Raw genomic sequence first — 23,852 nt, forward strand, 5'->3', positions numbered from 1 at the left:
TTATTTTTATTTTTTGCAAAGTAATTTCCTCTTAAGAGGATGTGGTCCCCGCCATCCCCTGTTGTCATCACAGACATAGGCATTTCAACACTCCCTTCACCCTAGTCTATGCCTTTTTTCCAAAGTTCCTTGCCTGGTGAACTGCATTTCAAAACCCAGAGGAGTGTAACTTTTGAGGAGTGGTTGTGTTTCAGGTCATTTCAGAGAGGGCAAATTGGGCAGGTTTGCCTTTAAATCAAACCCCCTCCTCCATTGAAGCAAATGCTTGTGGAGCCACAGGTCAGCAGAAAAGCCCAAGCGTAGCAGGGAAATAATCTTTGGGTGAAACTGGGAATCCAGGAATCCTTGTCTTGTCTGCCTGGGCCAGCATCCATCAGTGCCATTAATTTAATTTGATCCTAGATCATAGAAGATCATAGAATCATAGAGCTGGAAGAGACCACAAGGGCCATCGAGTCCAACCCCCTGCCAAGCAGGAAACACCATCAGAGCACTCCTGACATATGGTTGTCAAGCCTCTGCTTAAAGACCTCCAAAGTAGGAGACTCCACCACACTCCTTGGCAGCAAATTCCACTGTCGAACAGCTCTTACTGTCAGGAAGTTCTTCCTAATGTTTAGGTGGAATCTTCTTTCTTGTAGTTTAGATCCATTGCTCCGTGTCCGCTTCTCTGGAGCAGCAGAAAACAACCTTTCTCCCTCCTCTATGTGACATCCTTTTATATATTTGAACATGGCTATCATATCACCCCTTAACCTCCTCTTCTCCAGGCTAAACATGCCCAGCTCCTTGATTTTGAATTGATTTTAAAATGAATTGATTTTAGAATGCTGTGTTACTTTTACTGTTGTTAGCCGCTCTGAGCCCGGCTTTGCCTGGGGAGGGCGGGATATAAATAAAATTATATTATTATTATTATTATTATTATTATTATTATTATTATTATTATTATTACAGTGGTGCCCCGCAAGACGAATGCCTCGCAAGACAAAAAACTCGCTAGACGAAAGGGTTTTCCGTTTTTGCGTTGCTTCGCTAGACGAATTTCCCTATGGGCTTGCTTCGCAAGACGAAAATGTCTTGCGCTTTTTTCTTAAAGCCGCTTGAAGAGGCGCAGTTGCGACGGACCGTGCTTCGCAAGACGAAAAACATCGCAAGACGAAAAGACTCACGGAACGAATTATTTTCGTCTTGCGAGGCACCACTGTATTTTGTCTGCCAACCCAATCATCTTCATTAGACACTTAGAAGATTACCGGTATTTCACGCCACTCTTCTAAGGAATACGACAGACAGAAAAATACAAGAGAAGATGGAGAAATTAGAATGTAGAATGTAGCACGGCACTGACAATATAGGACTTGTATTTTGTTCATACTGAACTTGGTGGTCGACTGGAGAGCTACATTTTAATATATTATGTCGCGATGTTGATTTTGTGCACAACTGCTTTCAGTCCATGCACCATGCAATAGCAGCATTCCTCTCTCTCCCTCATAGAAAGTCTCTACAAGAAAGATACTAAAGCCAGATCTGCTGGTACCTGGGATGCCTTTGGGAGGAATCTCTACTATGTTTCAAAAGGAAGAAAGACCTGGTATGATGCGGAGAACTTCTGTGTGTCCAGAGATTCCCACCTGGCCTCCGTCTTAAGTGATGAAGAACAGGTTATATATATTTTTCTTCCTCTCTTCCACAAAGTGGTCTTCTTCTCTAGTGCCCAATGCTCCTGTCAGCCTTGGTTCTTCTTGCCCTCGCCTGCAAATGTGTTATGATTTCTTGCAGCTATTGCCATGGCTGCTTCATTTTTTGTTTTTGTTTTCAATAATTTCTATTCATTTTCAATTAAAAAAATCCAATATGCATCAAATTATATTGATACCAAATAGCAATACCAATTCAGATACAAATCAATTACATAGCCATTTATGAATTTTGTATGGCTTCCCACGTGCTGTACTTCAGGGTCTGTTCTCTTTAATTCTGCCTCCAGACTATTGCTCAAACCAAATATAATCCATTCTTGATAAAATTCCTTATACCACAGCTACAATGATTAACTTCAGTTCATATTAACACATATAATAATTTGTAAATTCACAAGTGAAGTTCTCCTTTCTTCTTCCTGTGTGAGGTTTTAATTTTCATCAATTGTTCCTTTATCAAATATTATGTCCATATTAATTAATTCCTGATCTCCTTTTATGACTCGGAGTTACTCTGGAAAGGTCTCTCTCTTTGTAATTAATTAGTTATAATTATTAGTAGAAGAATGATCTGGTGCCCTGCCAGAGCCCCGGCAAGTCTTCAAAGTCCACTCCCTCCTCCCCTCAATGAGGAGGCAAGGGAAAGAATTAACTCCGGAGATGTTCCATGCCATTTTTATAAGTATTCCAAACATTATTTTTTCCCCTCACACAGTCCTGCCAAATGTCATCTTCCAGTTTTCTTCCCCAACAGCAAAAGCACTGAGATAATTAACAGGATTTTAAAATGCATTTTTAAAAATAATACTATTAATCATAATTTAATTGTGCTCAGATTAAGTGATTTAATACTCCTTTTTTTTATAAAATAGCGTTAAACACAGTGGACTGTCCATATTTAAGTTCCGAAGCCTTTCCACTCTTTCCACACAAGGAAGCCAAGACTGCAGTCCTGCACCCACTTACCTGGGAGGAAACCTCATTAAAAACAGAGGCATTTACTTTTGAGTAGGTAGACAGATTATCGTACTGTAAGTTAACTGCACAGTGAATTCTTAATAGCAGGAGATGTGCCTAAGCCTCTTTGCAAAGTTGGCACATTTTGCATCTGTACTTACTATATGCCGAAGCATTTGTAGAAAACCACTTGTAGGGCGTATCAGATCTCAGGTGAACCCACCACAGGAAATATGCATCCTGGTGATGAAAGGAATAAATAAATAAAGAAAATAAGTAAACAGCACCACCGAATTCTTGGGCATAAATGAAGATTGCCCAGTGGTGCCACGGGGCCGATATTGGCACCAGACACAAGTATTCTCTTTTCTGCCTCTGCTCCCCCCCCCAATCACCAAGGAATTTGACGCCTCCACATCCCATTATCTCCCTTGAAGCACACGTTGCCATCGTCACAGCATTCGATGTGCAGTTCCTTACAGCCACATTGCTCAGGCTTAGGTAGCTGAATCTGGGCATTTTGTCAGCTGAGGTCGTTCCTTCTTTCCGCAGAATTACATCACTTCTCAGCTCAAAGACCCCGCCTGGATTGGTTTTACAGATGAAAAGGAGGAAGGCAAATGGGAATGGACAGATGGCTCCAGAGTAACAAAACAGTAAGTCTTAAAAAAAGAGGGGGTATTTCAAGAGGTGTTAGGGAACTGTTCTTGGGCATGTAAGGAAGTTAAGTCATCTTTACAACATAATCTAATCTACAACATAATTTACATGCATATGTGATGCACCCCCAAACTAACCAGGCCACCTGACCCCTGATTTACACAATGGGTCCCGCGTGATTGGCTGATTCAACTCCCCTCCTGGAGCCTGATTGGACTGCTCCTGCAGGCCAATCCGGTTGCTGATTCACTTCCTCCTGGAGCTGGATTGGGTGGCTCCTGCAGACCAATCAGGTTGCTGCCTTCTAGGATCCTACCTGCCTATTGTTCTAGGATCCACGCTCAGTACATAACAGTGTCACATCCCATTTTGCCTCAACAGGTCTTGCCACCTCTCACATCCTCCTCATTCTGTTGCCTTGGTAGACCCAGCCTCTCTGTATGTCTTGGATTTAATGGAAGTCTTTCCTCTCTGGTCCCAGGTATTGGCACGAGGAAAACACTTACTTTACAGAAAACAAGAGAAGATTGGAGAAGGACTGCACATCCATAGTGCCTTCGCTAGCTGGAAACAATTGGCGCGATACCTATTGCCACGAACTACGGAACTGGGTTTGTAAGGAGAGCGTAGAAATTTAAGCTGGCAAAACGTGGGCCAACGCGTGACTGAAGACAGAATGGGTTGCATCCCATGGTTCAACTTCAGGAGACGTCTGCTTAGAAAGAATGAACAGAAATATACTATTCCACGCAAGCCTTTTCTCTGTGCTCCCTGAAACCAAGAGAGTTGAGAGGTTGTTTCAGGGGGGTCTTACCCATAGACGTTAGTGGCGCAGGGCGCCAGGGCGCCAGATTTTGGAGAGCACCACAGGCTGAGTGTCCAGGAAGGAGAGTCAGGGCTCGCTCCCTTACCTGCTCAGGGAAGCCCCTTCACATCCCCTCTTGCCGGGGCTGCCTGGGTGCCTGATGGGCACAATTGGGGGCGGTCACGGGGCGCCCCTTTCTGGCCGCGTCGTTGCCTGCGCTTTCCTGCGGAGTCTGCGAGGGAGCAGGGAAGCGCCCTGTGCGATCCTGGCGCCAAGAGAGGATGGCACAGCCTGCAAGCCACCTGATCTGCTTGCTGGCACTCCTGTGGCGCAGACTTCCCTAGATGGGGGCAGATAAAGGGCACTGGGCGCTTAGAGGGGGGCTTTGTGGGAGGCCATCTGGGCTGCGATCTGGGCCCCTCTTACTTACGTGCAGTGCCGAGCTCGCGCCAGACCACGCAATGTAAACGAGCCGGCCTGAAGTCCTTCCCCCCCACTTTAAAATTATGGTTATGATTTGTTGTTCCCTAATATCATTTCCTGCCCAAATTCTTAGCCTCCTCTTTCTTTATCCTTTTTAAAGACCTCACTTAGTTGAAAATATTGAAACCAATCTGTAATCTAATTTGGAATCCCTTTCTTATTTTATTTTTTAAAATCTCTTAAAATTAAAGAGATCCTTATAAGTACCACAATTCTTATCCAAATTTACTTTTTTCACTGCCACAGCCCCAGTAGGGGATATCCAATCAAGGGTCTTCCTTTCTAGAAGGTCTTTGTGTCTTGCCAAAACACTACATAAGTTCTTCCTTATTATGTGGTTTAGGAATCCCTTATGCAGCTTGGTTTTTCCATAGTACAGGTAAGCATGCCATCCAAAAGATAGGTTGAACCCCTCTAGGTCTGCGTTGTTTGCATTTTTTAGTTCCACCCATTCCTTTATCCAACACAAACATGCCGCCTCGTAATACAATTTCAGGTCTGGGAGAGCAAACCCCTCTCTTTGGAGAGGAGAAAGCAAGAGAAAAAGAAATAAATAAACAAAGAGTGGAAAAGAGGTTAAAAGATAAAGATAGAAACAAATGGTGAAAATAAAGGGTTTTTGATTCCTCATATGTCCACTATATAAAACCAATATTTGCTTCATCCAATCAAATATAACACCCAACAAAGCCACTTTTTATAAACAAGCATGTTCAATCCTCAAATGGCGCTGGGCACTTTCTGCAGTTTTAAAAGTTGTTCCTGGCTTTGTTGAGGGCTCTTTCTCTTCCTTTTGTTGGGGGCGGGGAGTGACTTTGTTGCAGCAGATCAATAAAGATGAGTCTTAAAGAGCCTGTCTTGCTTTCTTTTACCTGGTTGTCATCTCTGTTTTATTTCTCTGACCGAGAGTGGATCTGTCATTCCTCCTCAATGATTCCTTATCATTTAGTAACTTTTTGTTGGTATGCTGGATCAATTCATTTCAGGCTTCGCTTCCCTGCTTCTTCTCCTGCTTAGCTAGTTCAAGGGTGTCTGAGCATGTGTCTTAACCTCTTCACTCCATATTGGCCATTACGGCTGGGCGATATTGTTGGCTATTTGCAGACTAGTTGCACTGCAGAAGGTGTGCTGGGGAGACCACACATTACAAGGAAAGCAAAATAACTTTAGCTAGGTTTTAATAACAAAAACTCCTTTTACATTACTTATAATATATCAATAAGCATGACCCAACCACCAGAGTACTGAAAGAGCTAGGTGCTGCTCTTTATATACTATACCAAACAGCTTAATTAACATAAATTAACAGCACCTACTATACTGCTTCACGGCTGTAAAACTAGGTCACGTTATTTGCTCTGGCCCTTAAAGAAATACACATCTTATGGAACAATAATGAACCTTCAAATTTAAAGAGACCATTCAACAGATATATTGTCTGAAATACACTCAGAGTCGCAAAGTGATTTCATGCTCTTTATTCAGCTCATAGTGGTGAGGAGGAATGAATGAAAGTCCCCTCACAGTATCTGCTTTATATGCATTATTTACACAATGGGCTGCACATGATTGGCTAATTCCGGAATTCTACTGTAAGCCAATCAGGTTGTGGATTCACTTCTATCTGGAGCAGGATTGGGTGGTTTCTGCCAACCAATCATACTGCTGCATTGTTCTAGGACCAATCCGACTGCTGCATTCTGAATCCTATTGTTCTAGGACCAATCCGACTGCTGCATTCTGAATCCTATTGTTCTAGGACCAATCAGACTGCTGCAGTTTGGATCCTATTCAACTCAGTACATAACATCGTCCAAAACTGGTTTGAAGTCCATATTGTGGGATTGGTTTTTGGCCTGGCAATATATCGCTAATCATGACGTGTGTGTCATGCGAAAATCACAACGTAGGAAAAACTGTGAAGCCAGCCAATGTTTCTCTCAGTTCCTGCAGCCCCTGTGAACTCTGCTGGTTCAGCTCTCCCTGCCTTCTGCAGAGGGGCAGCGAATCACAATAGCAGCCACCAGCAAAAATCACAATGCAAGAAAAACTGTGAAGCCAGGCAATGCCTCTCCATCACTCACTCCTTACTTCAGACGTTGTGATATATTAGTATATTGCAATGCTTAGCTGGTGATATACCACAATGATGAAAACCAGATATTACCTGGTCCTACTGGCCATATGCCAAGCCTGTTCTCAGAATGGCTTTGCCTGCCAGGAATAATAAAACTTAAGTTTCTTCATTCTTTCATCCAGCACTAGTACCAGAATCCTTATGTCTGCACAGTATATATGTATCAAACTTCAACAGAATGCACAATAAAAAGAAATTCTGGGGGGCCACCCCAAGATAGCGTCCATTGTGAAGTGACCATTTTAAACCTGTACAAAGTCACCTTCGAGGAAGTGACCCCGAGATTCCTAATAGATTGTCCCCAGCGAGGAGCACTTTGGAACGGCAAAGGGTTCTATTTCATTCTATTTCTGCAGCTAGTTCCACAGGATTGCTTCCCTTTCCAATGCTTTGCTGAGCTAATCAGTGTACAGGATCCAGCATGAAATTCAATTGCCTACCAGGAAATGGCACAAATAGATGTGCTCAAAGTATTGATCTGAGGGGCACCTGGTCAAGTAGACTTCTGGCTCCTCAAGAATACTTATCCCTTCTATATGGATGCCTTAGCAGAGATTCCCACATTGCACAGGATTGGACCAGAGGACCCCTGGGGTTCCAACTCTACAATTCTATGATTCTATATGGCTTATAGCAAAAGTACATTCTCAGTTCCCTTTTATTTCACCAGCTTAATTGCTTTTGCTGCTCACATTACAGTGTTAAGATATTGATGTTCCGTTCCACCTTAACAGATGTGTGGAGTTGTTGTATGTCACATGTCTGTTTACAGTCCAGCACAGCTTGCTGGGAACTTCCATTTGTGTATAGCTTTTGCTCATGCTTCTTGCTCTTGGACATGAAGGAGAGCAGACATGTTTTCTTTGACCTGATCTATGCTGAATAAACTGCTTGTAAATATGCTTTATGCATGCCTCTGTCTGCCCTTCCATTGCGAAGTTTGTTTTCTCTGCTGGCTTGCATGCTCAGCTTCTGAAAGGCTTCTGAAGCTCTGAGTCGCAGATTGATGCAGAACCGAGGACCAGAGTTCGACCAGCTGTCGGCCGGAGGGCTGGAGCCAGCCTGCCAATTGCCCCCATTCCCTTGGACGCAGCTCAACATACAGTTCTAACATTTTCTGCATGCCACTCTAATCTCAGAGGGGTGCATGATCCTAGAGGTTCTAGACTCTTATCCAGGGTCCAGATTCCTTAGAATGAGCAACAGCCGAGACTGCAGTGTCTTTATGTTATGTGGTTTATTTACACATATACACAGTCTGAGCCTAGGATGGAGGGGCTCACAGCATCAACACCCCAAAAGATCTTGCTGTTGGGATATTCCGTTCCGTTGTGGAATTGTTGTATGTCACACGTCTGTTTACACTCCAGCACAGCTTGCTGGGAACTTCCGTTTGTGTATAGCTTTTGCTTTTAGCTGCTTGCTTTGGACACGAAGGAGATCAGACATGTTTCCTTTTGTCCTGATGTATGCTGAATAAAAGGGACGCGGGTGGCGCTGTGGGTTAAACCACAGAGCCTAGGACTTGCTGATCAGAAGGTCGGCGGTTCGAATCCCCGCGACGGGGTGAGCTCCTGTTGCTCGGTCCCAGCTCCTGCCAACCTAGCAGTTCGAAAGCACGTCAAAGTGCAAGTAGATAAATAGGTACTGCTCCGGCGGGAAAGTAAATGGCATTTCCGTGGGCTGCTCTGGTTCGCCGGAAGCGGCTTAGTCATGCTGGCCACATGACCCGGAAGCTGTACACTGGCTCCCTCGGCCAATAAAGCGAGATGAGCGCCGCAACCCCAGACTGGACCTAATGGTCAGGGGTCCCTTTACCTTACCTATGCTGGATAAACTGCTTGTAAATATGCTCACACAACTTCTCCTGCCACTTCTGTTGTGTAGCGTTTACTCTGCTGAGTAGCGTGCCCTAGCTTTTGAAGCTTGGGTCGCTGATGTTGTGCCAAGGACTGGAGATTGCCCGGCACACCGGCCGGTGGGCTGGAGCCAGCTGGGGGCCTGCCAATTGCCCCTGTTTCCTTGGTTGCATGCCAACACTTGCTTCCCCCCAGTCACAGCCTTGGAATCCCACAGAAAGCAAGCATGGCTCTCACACCATGGCTTCTGCTCAGCCTTCTTCCAGCCCTCTCACAACCCCTGCACTCACTGTTGCCCTTCTCACTACTTGCCAGGGGAGGGAGGTGGCCCACCCATTTGTCCTCTGGCACAGAGCAACTTCCTTTGTTATACTAATGCCATAATCTCACCGAGAAACCTGCCCGGTTAGTTCAACAGTGGTATCCTCTATTAGGTTTTAACCCTTGCTGGTTCCAGGACCCCAGGGACTGGGAGGAACTCAGGCACCATGCAGGACCCCCCCCAACTCACAACAATATTAATATGCTGTTGTCATTATGGTGGCAATTTTAGGCACAATTCCATGATTCCTATTGGGGCAGAACTGCAGCTGACCACTTGCAACTTCTGGATTTAGACCAAGGGAAGTTCCACAAAGACTGCAAGGTAGTAATCCACTCTGGAAGTTACCAGTGCCAGGTTCATTATATTTATTTATTGTTTGTTTGTTTGTTTCATAAAATTTATGCACCACAAAGTTTTACAGTGAAGCAAAATATATGAGAAGTTAGCCACAACAGGTGCTGTAACTCTCCAATGGTTTGACTTCATCCTCGAAGGCGTGCTCTTCTGTTGTCCCCCAAGACAGATGGGATGCCAGCAGTAAAATACTTAAAAAGTTCAAGCTACAATGGCCAAGCTATCTTAGTCCATAAGTGCCCTAGGAACTGAAGCTGGAAGAAAGCACTCCCAGCTACTGATAGTTGGTTAGACTATGGTGTTGACAAAGCCAAGGTTGCAGGTACGATTCTCCTAAGGGGCAGCTGTGTATTCCTGTTAGATTTCTGTTATGCCACTGTGCAGTTTTTGGAGTCACAAGACTCTATTGACATTCCAGACATTCTGGACTGCTGGAAGTCGCATGGGATACGGGAGACAGATGTTGATGTTACTGGTTTCCTGTTCCTTTGTTCCAGTTGTTCACTGTCTCTTACAGCTCACAGAGAGCAGATGTATATTCTTTTCTATCCTGCGTAGTTAGGAATAAACGTAGCAACGTAGCACATTTCTCGGCTCCTTCTGCTGTTTGGATACTCTGCGTAATGGGGGAGCGTGCCTGAGCCTCATCAAAGGCTTAGGTCATTAATCATCGTTGGAGGAGAACCTGGATGGATTCCGAAGATACAACGAGGAGGAGAGCCATTACAGCTCGGTCGTATGGAACCTCCAACAATTTCTGCATTGGGCTAGATGATTCTCAGGGCCCCATCCTACTCTACAATTCAATGATTCATTGGCCCTCAAGTGACAGAGATGTTAGTTTCTGTTATCACTGTGCAGCTGCGTGGAGTCACAGGACTCTGTTTACATTCCAGAGACCTTGCAGTCTCACGAAAGGGAGATGGGATGTGACGTTAGTGGTTTCCTGTTTCCTTTGTTCCTTTGCTCTCTGCTTTCATAGAGAGTGGATGTCTTTTTTGTTCTGTGTAGTTTAGAAATAAAACTCTTTACAATGTAGCCCAAACCTCTCGTCTCTTCCGCATGCTGCTGGGAACTCTGCTGATTGAAGAATGTGCCTTGGAGCCTTATCAAAGGCTCGGCTCGGCTCGGAGGAAGGTGAGGCCTTATCAGCTTGTTTGAACAGAGATTCCAACAAGGGATGGATCTAGAAGTATCTGCAGACTACATGCTTCTCTCTTCTGAAGCAGTAGTAGATAGGTAGCCGTGTTGGTCTGCCATAGTCAAAATAAAAAAATTTCCTTCCAGTAGCACCTTAAAGACCAACTAAGTTAGTTCTTGGTATGAGCTTTCGTGTGCATGCACACTTCTTCAGATACACTGAAACAGAAGTTGCCAGATCCTTCTATATAGTGAGAAGGTGGGGAGGGGTGTTACTCAGAAGGGTGGTGGGAATGGGAGATAGGCAGATAGCTGAGAGAGCCTCTTGACGACTCTTAACGACTGTAATAGGTCTTACAGGAAAAGGCAAGGGGTGGGAAGGTGAGAAATGGTTTAGTTATGTATAGTGAGATAAGAATCCAATGTCTTTGTTCAGCCCAGGTCTTTTCATGGTTTTAAGTTTGGTAATGAGTTGTAATTCAGCAGCTTCTCTTTCCAGTCTATTTCTGAAATTCCTTTGTAGTAAAACAGCTACTTTGAGATCTTGTATAGAATGTCCTGGGAGATTGAAGTGTTCTCCTACAGTTTGTTGAATATGTAAGGAAAGAAAAATAGATTATGGATGCAATTGTAAAGAGAAAAGATGGTGTAAGATCTGTAAAGTTTTTAAATGGCAATAAAAATCATTTAAAAAAATGTAAAACCAGTTGATTGGCCTCCATCCGGTCCACCACTGCACTCAGGTATCAATGCAGAACCAACCAACCAACTTCACTTCCACATCCAATTCAGATGGTACAAAGAAAGAGCAGTGTGTCATCAGCGTACAGATGAAACTTTGTTCCAGATCCCCCAATGACTGCTCCCCAACTGTCTCATAGAGCCTGAAGCCTGATTTCAGCCCCAAAATATTTCCGGGGACTAGGAAGATGGGAGACGGCTAGTCTCACCAAGCAGGTGAGGAGCTTGTTGATACCATTGCCCATGATGGGTGGGGATGGTCTTGCTCCACTTTCTTTGACACGGGAGGCCAAAGACTGCTGCCTCACCCTGCCCCCCACCCCCAAATGCCATCACAATTCACCTTACCTTTCAGTAACAGGTGAGATTGTGAATGGTGGGAGGGGAGAGCAGGCAGCCAATCAGCAAGCAGCTGGAATCCCGGGGCTGTTGCATGCACCACATTGAGAAAACAAAGGAAGTTAGTAAGGCAGGAGGAGGGAGTGTGATGGGCAATGCGGATGAGAAGTATTGCAGGAATCAATTGCATCAAACTCAGAGGAAGAGCAAGTGATAGCCTTTAATGGTAACCTGGCAGGGAATCCTAAGGAGAAGGTACAGTATGCGACCCCCTAATGCTACAATCCCAGAGTATTTCACTTCAGCCTCCAGTTACTAGAGTTTAGATGGTTTCTTTCCGGCCCTTCGCAGAGAGAACAATTTCATCGGATAACTTTTTAAATTGCTAAAAGCAGCTGCTCTTTTTCCAGCCTTCTGCAACTTGAAGATGTTTCCCTCCTAAGATCTGCCTCCCGTGAACCACCCTGAGACCCCCAGGTATAGGGCGGTATATAAATTAAATTAATAATAATAATAATCACCTTTGCACGTGCAACCGGCCGCTGCTTTGTGACCACTCAGTGTTGACAGTTCCCACTGCTGACTGGGTGTTGTGCACAGTGCCAATTTCCCCGTTGTTACAGAGCAGCGTCTTTTTCCCGATCCCGTGTTAGCCATGCTGTCAGTGGAAAACCATATCAATCCAAATGTTAAGCGTAAAGAGTTGATCTTCTTTCTTATGACAGCAGCAAGACAAATAGTTGCTTCCAACTGGGGGAGAAAAGCACCACAGACACGTGGACCCAATGTAATGTGGAATATAGCACTTACAGAACGCTGAACTGACCGTCGGAGGGCGATAACAAGAATAACAAAGAAAGATGGCTTTGCCTTCCTAGGGTCTTGATTTATATCGTTTCGTAACAATGATACAGTACTCTCTCTTCTGTCTGATGGCTCATTCAAACTTCTGTTTCCCCTGCAACTTTCCCCCTGGGCAAACTGTGGTTTACCTCTGAATCAGAACCAGCAGCGACCAGGTTCCCCAAAGGGTGCCGTTTGTTCCGATTCAGTGTTAAATCGGAAAGCAGCAGGGCAAAGGGGAAACCACTCAGACCTGTATCTAGAAATCAGGGAACAAGCGGAAGCGTGTGCCATGACTTGTAGAAGCCAGCTGGCCCAGAAAATGTTAGCCTTGGGCCCACTGTTGATTGTTGATACCACACCATCCTTTGACCAGTGCGATCAGCGGAGTATGCACTCCTCCAGAACACCAAAGTCTGTAGTCGTCCTTGAGTTCCCGGTTAAGAAAACTCCTTTCCAACTCAGTCCAGTTTAGAGTATGAAATGAAGTCTCCGGCCTTCTATCTGTCAGCCTTCCTAACAAGGCTAGAGAGGCTGACTGGAGAGCCCTCTTTCTGTTCTTCCCTTGAGAGATATGCATTTGGGCTGATCTGCCCATTTCCCCAAACTATTGATTGTATACCGCTTAGACTTCACTGTACAGCCCGATGATTACAAGGTTTAACATCTGTACATGCGTTTGTCGCAGAAGGCAACACTTTACATTTGTTATGGGTTTTTTTTTTAATTCAAAACAAGTTTGTAAATAAGTAAATAAACCCCAGATGGGCAAAAGTGAACCTGATGGTAAATCTTTCCCTCGATGAGCCATCTTCACACTCAGTTTTTTTGGTTTAATTTCTTCTTGTCATTCAAGCTATGGCACCTAAACCGAAAGCAAAACCGAAAGCAAAAGCAAAAGCCCCTCCAAAGAAAAAAGCACCCGCAGCAGGATCGCCACCGCCACCACCACCACCACCGCCACGGAAAACTATCGCTCTTCTCATGAATGAAACCCGTGTGAAAGTCGTGTGGACTGTCATCACTATCGCTATAATAACCTTAATTGGCGTGGCAATCGGGATGGGAGTTTCCTGTAAGTTCAGCTCCCCCTGATCATGCACCCCCCTGAACCATCCAGAATAAATTGTCCTACTTGGGTTTTCCTGCTGAAGGGGGACTAGATTCTCATTGCAGGGTTTGGGGCTCGATGACCCTTTCATAGCTGTCAACGTTTCCCTTTTTTAAAGGGAAATTCCCTTATTCTGAATAGGATTCCTCTCAAGAAAAGGGAAAAGTTGACAGCTATGGACCATTTGGGTCCTTTCCAACTCTACAGTCACTATGATTATATAGGCCAGACTGTTACCCTAGGGCTGGGCGATGTCTGGTTTCCAACATTGTGATACTGTATATCACTAGCTAAGCATTTCTATATACCAATATATCACAATGTCTGAAATAAAGATGGAGCATTGGCTGGCTTCATGGTTTCCCTGACACAGTGATTTTTGCATAGCACACACGTCATGCTTCGCGATATATGTTAGCACCGTCCTACCCTCGTGTAGAACCCTGGCAGAGACTGGCATGCCTGATTGGCATGTTCTCTCCCTCCTGGTCGATCGTTCGGGAGCTTCAAAAGCTTTCTTCTGCCCGAACATCACAGCGACTGATAACAAGAAGCATCAGCACACTTAGGGATCCGCAGAGAATTCGCAGTTTGCGTAACAGAACTCAGTAGCACAGCATTTTGGCTAATCTACATTTATTTACATATAATACACTTGGAGCATTCTGACTTAGCTCCTTCCTCTTTCTCTTTAGACAGCAAAGAGAGGAAGGACAAAGGACAATAGTCCCACTAACACAGTAACATTAACATCCTGTCTCCGTCACTTCCCACACTGTGGAATGAAAACATACACCGTCATGTGATAGATTAAAATCCCATGACTGCAAACACGGAGCAAGAATCCTAACAAGGTCAAAAATTATGAAACCAATATCACGATATGGACTTCAAACTGGTTTTGGACAGTGTATCAATATATCTCCCAGCCCTAGTGAGCAAGGGAGCGCAGGGTTGGGCCTGAAGGCCACCCCACATCTAGAAAGCATCTGTTGGCTGTGCCCTTGGTGAACATGAGAAGGGACGGTTGGCAGGGTCCCTGGTCATGTGGCCAGAAGAGCTGGGCGTTCTTCATGCACAAGGGATGAGGCTTTCCCAAATGGCCCCCTCAAGCCCTTTGCACTTTGAGGGGTTCAAACCCAAGTCCCCATTGCTGGCCTCTACACCTGATGTTGCATGGAGAGAGTTGCCATATGTCTGGAATTTCCTGGACATAGCAGGCAAAACTAAAGGTGATTTGAGATTTTGCAAACAAAACACACCAACTTTTTGTATCCGGATTTCCACTTTTTGAAATATGGCAACCTTATGCATGGATCAACGGCAGATGAGCGCCATGGAGCCATCGCTTTGCAGACTTCAGTGCTAAACAGGTGGACATGGGGAGGGGACGGGGCAGTGAGAGTCACAACCCCTGGAGGGGGCGAGTGGCAGACAGTGTTTCCCTTCAAGCTGTAGAACTCCTTCACACATGCAATGCACCAAGAGAGCTTCATTTAAGACCTCGTGCTGGGTTTAAAACCCAGCCAGTAATACAAATATTCTTTGTTGGGTCCAGCTATGGGGGAGAAACTCAGTCCAAGTAACATTTGACACTGAATCTATCTGCACCAACATACAGCCAACCTAAGAAATTAGCACGTCTCTGAATTTTCTGATGCCAGCGTTTATGAAAATGTATAGAACACAGGGAATGTGCATAAAAATGAATGTCGCATTTAAAAGTCATTGTAGGAGAAATTTGTAAAATATTAGGAGAAAAAAATGTGTGTGCATTACTCAAAACCGCATACATAAATGTGCTTATTAGGAGCAATTTACAGGAGAACGCTGAAGAATTTTTGTGAGTCTTTAAAAATAATACGGTAATAATAATAATAATTGCAAAATGCGTCAGAGAGATGGAGCATTGCATTTAAGATTAGAAAAATGGAGAGTATTGAAATGAAGATGATGTAAATATAATAATAATAATAATAATAATAATAATAATAATAATAATAATAATATAATTGTAATAATTGTACTCCTCACATCTGACTGGGTTGCCCCAGCCACTTTGGGCAGGGCAAGAGGTCCTCAGCAGGATATTCTCCTTTGCCTCCTAGCAGTGAAAAGTCCTTTGTAGGCTCCTAGGTATCAAATGAAGCAGATTGGGACAGAAATTGGGCACCTGCAAATCTTAGCACTCATCCTTGTCTTTATAACTTTAGATCACAAGCTGAAAAAAGCACCTAAAGATCCTCGCACAGACCCATTGATCACGCTAAGGAGCTCAATGGCTGCCTCACTAAACCGTCCTAAGATCAATTCCGAAAATGGTAAGTGGAAAAGCAAGGATGGTTTGTTCCTGACTGGGTTTTAAAAGGGGATGGGGGCTGCTTCCATTCCAGTGGCGTAGCGTGGGGGGTGCAGGGGGGCCCGGCCGCACCGGCCGCAACATCTGGAGGTTAGGGTTAGGGGGCGCAAATCCACGGGTTAGGGGGCGCAAATTACTTGCCTTGCCCCGGGTGCTGACAACCCACGCTACGCCACTGTTCCATTCCACTGAAGGAAACACGAAGGACTGCCTTGAAGGCATCACAGATAAGACACAGATGTAGACTTTTGGTCAGGCTTTACGGAAAATGTCACCACTTCTGTGTACCACAGGTATGCAAGTAACTTGCAACTTACACGCATTTAACTTGCAAGATTTCAAATTTATGTGCTGGGTGGCCAGGCAGTTGAAATTACATGAATTGAATGCATGTAGGGCTTAAAAACTCTTTTTGCACTGAGTTTTCCTGGCACAAGAATAGCTTTTAACCTCTTTACTTTGCTTCCTGGGCTCTGGGCATCTTCTCCCATGTGCTCTAGAGTCTCTTTTGAGATCTCTCATGGCCCTGTGAGATCTCGTGAGAGCCTCCAGAGACAGCAGGAGAGGCTTCTAGAGCCTGATAAGCAAAGTGAAGAGCTTAAGAGTTATCCATCTTGTGTGTGTTCACAGGGAGTAAGGTCCACAATGTGGGAATGTTCAGGGATGCAGGAGAGGATATATTGTTTGATTATAGCCTTTCCAACTTGTGTAAACAAGTTCACAATTTAGCAGAGTAACATTCCCCTTTTTAAACTCGCAGCGGATGCATTTGCTCAGGCTCGCTAAAGCCTCTATAATAACTGTTCTCCCTTATTCCCCCTTATTCCCTCATAAAAGATAAGACACGACACAGTCTTCTATAAAAGTATAAAAAGAGTTTACTCACATTCTGTTCACAATGGGATCCCAGAAGGCAGACTTAGCTTGGAAAAGTAAGGTAAACTATCTCATAAGGAGACAGTCCCTTTGTCCTCTCTTGGCTGGAAGTCAAGAGAGCATCTTTGGCTAAGCAGATGTTGCTTCTTTGATGCATGTAGTCATAGAGAGAGATGGCTGCCCTGCCCTGTGCTTTTGTCGTTACCTGCGCAGGTGAGGCCACGCCCACCTCTAGTCACACGCAGAGGAAGACTGGGCTGGGTGGGTTCTGTTATCTATATCTATATCTATATCTATATCTATATCTATATCTATATCTATATCTATATCTATATCTATATCTATATCTATATCTATATCTATCTATCTTTTAAAAAATATATATATTTATTAATTTTTAAACATATAAGTTCCAACAATCATTTAACATAACTTCTTATACAATGTTTTAGACTTCCGTCAACAACCTCTGATGATTTTCCGGTCTTTATCACTTATTCTCCATTTCTTAATTTCTCTTTTACTTTTAATTGTCCTTAACTAATAATTCTTTTCAAAGCCTTCCTTGCAGTATTTCACAAAGTCCTCCTTGCAGAACTTCTTGCAGCCCTACTAGCGTAATCTGTTTATCACAATTGCTTTTTAAATAATTCAAATATTTACTCCAGTCCTCTAAGAATCTCTGATCCCACAGGTTTCGAATCCTTCCTGTTAATTTATCTAATTCTGCATAGCCCATTAATTTCATTTGCCATTCTTCTTTCGTCGGTAATTCTTCTTGCTTCCATTTTTCTGACAATAATATTCTATCATTTATCTATCATCTCTATCTATCTATCTATCTATCTATCATCTATCATCTATCTATCTATATCTATCATCTATCATCTATCTATCTATCTATCTATCTATCTATCTATCTATCTATCATCTATCATCTATCATCTCTATCTATATCTATCTATCTATCTATCTATCTATCTATCTATCTATCTATCTATCTATCTATCTATCTATCTTCTATCATCTATCTATCTATCTATCTATCTATCTATCTATCTATCTATCTATCTCTATCTATCTATCTCTCTCTCTCTCTCTCTCTCTCTCTCTCTCTCTCTCTCTCTCTCTCTCTCTCTATCATCTATCTATCTATATCTATCTATCTATCTATCTATCTATCTATCTATCTATCTATCTATCATCTATCTATCTATCATCTATATAGTTTTGTTCTCACACCAGACTTCCCTGGTTGTAAGGCTAAGATATAAATACTTAACTATAACAAGCAAATGTGTCTGTGGTGGTGAAGGTGAAGAAGAAACCTTCTAACTGTGGGAGTGCTTATAGCCATGCAGGTAGCAGAAGAAGTGAAGACATTGCCAGACCATTTAGAAGAGGCTGAAAAGGCCTACAAGAAACGGAAACTGAAGTACCGTAAGTAGCTGCATGCCTGAACTCAGCACTTTTTGAGAATGCAAGGGCGATCAAATGGCAAGAGGCGCATGCTTAAATTGCAGAAAGGACACCCCCCCCCCCGGCTGGCAGGCACAAAGATTAGAGGCCACTTTGGTTGAACGCCAGATGTGGCACAGAGAGGAAGCTATGAAACACATCTGTTGGCTCTTGCACAAACAGATTGCGCAAACAGGCAGAAGCGCTTGTGTTTGAATATATGATGGCATTTTACTGAAAGACAGAAAACTATATACAAAACTGAATCCTTTTCTTTGTTGCTTTTCTCTCTGTTGCACCCACCACCCCTACTGTTCACCTCGAATTGCCTGCCATACAGGAGCGCCATCTTGGCCCCACAACTGTGGGTGCCCAGGGCCATGGGTGCCATGCAGTGTGCATGGCTCTGGCACCGAAATTTGTGAGTGTCCAGCCCCTTTGTGGGGAATTTTGTGGGTGCCCGGGCCCCCAGGGCCCCCAGGAGTTGGCACCTTTGCTGCCACTTACTGTACCAAGGCCAAACTGTATTTACAGCTTCTGAGCTCCAGTGTCCTTGAGCTTAGTCAACAGACCAGGTGCATGGCCCTGACCTGGGCATTTCAATTAACTGTTGCAGAGTGCATAAATTACTGACAATATCAGCATCCAGATCTCTGGGCAGATGTATGCAAAACCCTCTCTCCCACGCTCAGACCTCTCTCAGCTTCTGCCCTCCGGGGATGGAAGCATGTGTCAGTTTTGGTTTGTCTCAGCTTCTCATTTTTCTGGTCTTCTCAAGATTTCCACGCCCACTTGCGATTTGTTTTTTGTTTTGTTTTGCTAAGAAAAGGTTCTCATGAAAACAAACCAGAATTTTGGAGCAAGCTTCTTCCTCATATGCACATAGTCATATGAAATTGTGCTATATATATATACTTTGGCAAAATGATTTCAGCTCACAAGATGCATTCTTGTGTGCTACCTTCGCAAGACATAAGCATTTAACACAAACTTCACTTTAGTATATGCATTTTTGCGAAATTCCTTTGCTGGAGAACTGAAATTCAAAATTCGGAGAATTTGGGGAATGGTTGTGTTTCAGGTCATGCATTATTTCAGAAAGTGCTGGCTGGGAGGGTCATGGTTCTGTTGCAAGAGGACCTTGGCTCCACCTCACTGTGGAGCAGAGCTCTAGATTTTAAGCATGTGTTGAAGTGATGGGTTGGTGTTCCCAGGCTCACAGAAAATGGGGAAATATGAATTCAGTTCTAATGGGACCCAGAAGTGGGTTCTGCAGCAATTCCCAACATTTCTTATATTTGGGGTCCCTCCCTTCCCATAAGGAGTTCAGAGCAGCGTGGATTGGATTATCCAATTTATCGACACAAGAACCCTTGGAGGTAGGCTAGGGCTGCAAGAATTACCCCACGTCACCCATTGTTCCTCTGGGACGAGCAGGGAGGGTTGAATTCAACTATGTACAGAAGAGAATACATTATCCTCTTCTTCCTACTTATTTCTTCTTAGAATCCTTCTTCCTTAAAAGTGGGAAGGCTTCTGGTAGGTGGGATGCTTTCGGGAGGAATCTCTACTACATTTCAAAAGGAAAAAAGAGCTGGTATGATGCTGAGAATTTCTGCGAGTCCAGAGATGCCCACTTGGCCTCCATCCTGACGGATGAAGAACAGGTTATAGACATCCGCTTCTCTTTTTTCTGTTCTCGCATGCAAATATTGTACGATTTCTTGCCTGCTTCCTATCCACACATCCCAGCTGGATAGCTCAGTTGGTTAGAGTGTGGTGCTAATAACACCAAGGTTGCAGGTTTGATCCCCGTAAGGGACAGCTGCTTATTCCTGCATTGCAGGGGGTTGGGCTAGAAAATCCACAGGGTACCTTCCAACTCGATGATTTTGCTACTATTCTGCCTTTGTAGCATCAATGCAATGGCTTGAAAATTCTGTCCCAAATAGTCCCGGGCCTCCATGAAAGCTTACAAGAGGCTCCTCAATTAAGTTAGAAATGACAGGCAGGCTTCACTGAAAGGCATTTGTCCCTCCACGTCTGACCTTTCTGGAACAGGAGAACATGGTTCTTTGGCACAATCCCATTGCACATGCAGCGATGGTGAAGCCCAGTAGGCAATGGTAGAATCTCAATGTAAAGTCATTATAGAACACAGCCCAGAATATTTTGCAACCTGCAGAGGCTCCATTACAGTTGTGTAAGCAGTTTCTTGGCTCAGAACCTGGGGCAGAGAATTTTTTAAAATGAAAATTGTTTATGTGGGTTACACTGAACCTGTTGCAGATATTAATGCTGTGCAGTTTGAAGCGACTGGAAGCATAAGAACTGAGGCCTTTGGCAATGAAGCCTTGTCCAGGCCCATGAAAATATTATTCAAAGTTTTACTGGCAGAACTCTTCAAAAACAGAACACAAGCATCAAAGATACAATCAAAATATCTATACATTGTCCAGCACAGGCTCAACATCTTAGAAAAGGTGAAATGATCCAAGCAGACCGAGAAGCAGAGGTCTGTTTCTCCCCACAGCCTGCATTCCAGCCTCCATTGGCTTTAGGCTGCTTACTCTACCTTCAGGAGAACTTCATTTGCAGCCTCATTCCATAGAGTTTAGGAGACAAAGGAAGCTTTCAAGATGGCGAATTTGCAACCCAACACCTCTCACATGATCTAAGGTTACAACACTCACATGTTAGCTACCAGAGAACAACGATCAGTTAATTCTCAACTCAGCAAGAGCTCAGAGTGCTCTTGTTGGCTCAAAGAGAACAACAACAACTACCAGACTTTTAGAAGACATCTGAAGGCAGCCCTGTTTAGGGAAGCTTTTAATGTTTGATGTATCATAGTATTTTAATATTCTTTTGGAAGCCGCCCAGAGTGGCTGGAGAAACCCAGCCAGATGGGCGGGGTATAAATAATAAATTATTATTATTATTATTATTATTATTATTATTATTATTATTATTATTATTACAGCCCCATGTTAAACATTTCAGCAATATACCTTTAGCCATTCTTCATCTCTGCGACAATTAAACCAATTATACTGCACAGAACCTAACTTTTCTTACCACACATTTAGGGCAACGTTGGCAAATCTGTGAAGGCTTACCTGACCTGACACAATGTCGAGTGAGGTTGTTCCTTCTTTCTACAGAACTTTGTCACTTCCCTGCTCAGTGACCCCACTTGGATTGGCCTTACAGATGAAACGGAGGAAGGCAAATGGGAATGGACAGATGGCTCCCGATTTAAAAAAGAGTAAGTCTGAAATAGGCGGTGTCGAGGAATTGTTCCCAAACACTAGAGGAAAAGTCAAGTCATCTTGCAGAAATTGCCGCAGCATTTCACACAGGAGTGTTTCCTGTGTCACGGACATTCATGGACCAGGGTGTATGTATATGTGAAGGCGGGAGGCGCATAATGGAGTAAACCCCTGAACACCTTCTTTCCATGTTCTAAGATATGCATTGTATTATGGTGTTCAGATGGTTCTTTCCCAGGTATAGACGAGCACACTTACTTGCCTGTCAAATGTCCCACACTATTCAGAATCTTAAAAGGTAAAGGTAAAGGGACCCCTGACCATTAGGTCCAGTCGTGGCCGACTCTGGGGTTGCGGCGCTCATCTGGCTTTATTGGCCGAGGGAGCCGGCGTACAGCTTCCGGGTCATGTGGCCAGCATGACAAAGCCGCTTCTGGCGAACCAGAGCAGTGCACGGAAATGCCGTTTACCTTCCCGCCGGAGTGGTACCTATTTGTCTACTTGCACTTGGGTGTGCTTTCGAACTGCTAGGTTGGCAGGAGCTGGGACCGAGCAACGGGAGCTCACCCCATCACAGGGATTCAAACCGCTGACCTTCTGATCTGCAAGTCCTAGGCTCTGTGGTTTAACCCACAGCGCCACCCACGTCCCTATTCAGAATCTTGCAAGGGTCCAAATACAGTCTGATACAGCCTCTCCTCTTCCTGGGAAAAGGAGACACCCATCCCATAGTTATTTTGAGGTGTGGTTAAGTTTCTGTGTTATGCTTCCCAACTTGCAGGGATTTCTTTTTTAAAATAATAATAATAATAATAATAATAATGATAATAATAATAATAATAATAATAATAATAATAATAATAATAAAAATAATGATGATGATGATGTTGGGGAGCGTCTAAAAATGTGGCCTTCCTGCCTCCCACAATCCAAGGGGGCTGCATCCTATTCTCACCCCACAGGTCTCAGCATGCCTTGCTTCCTCCTCATTGGTAGACCCAGCCTGTCTCTATCTTTCCTGTTTAATGGGAAGTCTTTCCGCAGGTACTGGTCTCACAATGAGCCTCCCCGCAGACAGCAAAACAGAGAAATAGAGGAGGACTGTGTCTCCATTGTGCCTGCAAGTAACAATTATAACTGGAACGATGCCTACTGTCATGAACAGCGCAGATGGGTTTGCAAGGAAAACCTGGATATCGAAGAACTGTAAAGTTGGGGGAACCAACGCTTGTGTGAAGACAGAATGCTTTGCATTTCACCATCCAACCCCATGGAAAGCCTTCAGAGCTACAGAATAAACATAAACGTCCGATTCCATCCAGGCACCGTTCCTTTAGCTGCCTGAAACCAAGAGAGATTAGAGTGTGCTTTGTTATTAACTGTTGGCTGTGGGGATCTGTTTCTTAGGTGATGGGTACCTGGAAACTGGCACCTACTGGACCTTGCAGGGCTGCTAGCAAGTCACAGAGCATGACCAGTTGTTCTGGTGCTCTTCTCAGATACGATGGACACTTAACATACCCTCCAACATTTCTCTGATAAATATAGAGACAACCCCTCAATATATCTCTGATGAAAATAGGGATGCCCTAAGGAAAAGTGGGACGTTCTGGGGTCAAATCAGAAACTGGGACAGCTTCTGTAAATCTGGGACTGTCTTTGGAAAACAGGGGCACTTGGAGGGTCTCCGTTTAAGCACTGCAGTTGCACTAATACCTAACTAAATTAAGAAATGTCTTAGTTTTGTTGGGAAGGGATCCCTGCTGTCACAGTTGCTTCCTTGCTGCTTCTACAGGACCGCCTCTCCTGTTCTGCCCCATAGAGGACCTTAAGGTCCATGAATAACCATAGTTTAGAGGTCCCAGGCCCTAAGGAAGTCAGACTATCCTCCACCAGGGCCAGGGCCTTTTCAGTGATTTCTGACCTGGTGGAATGCTCTGTCCCATGAGACCAGGGCCCTACAGGATTTAACTTCCACAGGGCCTGTAAGACAGAGCTATTCCGCCTGGCTTTCAATTTGAACTTAGCCTGATCTTTTATTCTCCTTCTTTCCCTCCCTCTCCCCTTTTATGAAGATTACCGTATTTTTCGCCCTATAGGACGCACCGTCCCATAAGGCGCACCTAGTTTTTTGGGGGGGAAATAAAGGGAAAAAAATTATTTCCTCCCAGGCGCAGGGCTGGGGCGGGGGAAACCCGAGCTTCCCCCGACCCCAGCCCCCAGAACACGCAACTCTCCGCAAGCCGTGGGAGCCGGCGCCTTGCGGAGAGCCGCGTGAAGTCTGGGCGCGCTGGCATGCAGGCAACTCTCCGCAAGCCGCGAGAGCCCAGCGCACCGATCCCTCTCGCTCTCCAGGCTTCAGCGAATGCCTGCATTTGCCCCATAGGACGCACACACATTTCCCCTTCATTTTTGGAGGGGAAAAAG

General features: G+C 44.3%; 2 protein-coding genes across 3 annotated transcripts in view; both read left to right on the top strand.

Moving 5' to 3' along the window:
- LOC310685942 (CD209 antigen-like protein D) overlaps positions 1-4,076 on the top strand; it is a 13,764-nt gene extending 9,688 nt beyond the window's left edge. For both annotated transcript variants that reach the window (XM_083459092.1, XM_083459091.1), the window contains exons 5-7: positions 1,501-1,667; positions 3,216-3,319; positions 3,805-4,076. In XM_083459092.1, coding sequence (XP_083315218.1) covers positions 1,501-1,667; positions 3,216-3,319; positions 3,805-3,961 — 428 coding nt within the window. In that variant the 3' untranslated portion in view covers positions 3,962-4,076. The remainder of the gene's footprint in view (positions 1-1,500; positions 1,668-3,215; positions 3,320-3,804) is intronic.
- Positions 4,077-11,827: 7,751 nt separating this feature from the next.
- On the top strand, positions 11,828-22,776 carry LOC310685928 (C-type lectin domain family 4 member K-like). The gene is made up of 7 exons (XM_083459053.1): positions 11,828-11,983; positions 13,206-13,424; positions 15,674-15,781; positions 18,049-18,135; positions 19,660-19,820; positions 21,318-21,421; positions 22,470-22,776. Exons 2-7 carry the CDS (start codon positions 13,208-13,210, stop codon positions 22,633-22,635), a joined length of 843 nt encoding a protein of 280 aa, XP_083315179.1. The 5' UTR covers positions 11,828-11,983; positions 13,206-13,207; the 3' UTR covers positions 22,636-22,776.
- Positions 22,777-23,852: the final 1,076 nt, after the last annotated feature.

The sequence above is a fragment of the Podarcis liolepis genome (assembly GCF_965112155.1).
Source record: "Podarcis liolepis genome assembly, chromosome: 9".
In the NCBI taxonomy this organism is placed as follows: domain Eukaryota; kingdom Metazoa; phylum Chordata; class Lepidosauria; order Squamata; family Lacertidae; genus Podarcis; species Podarcis liolepis.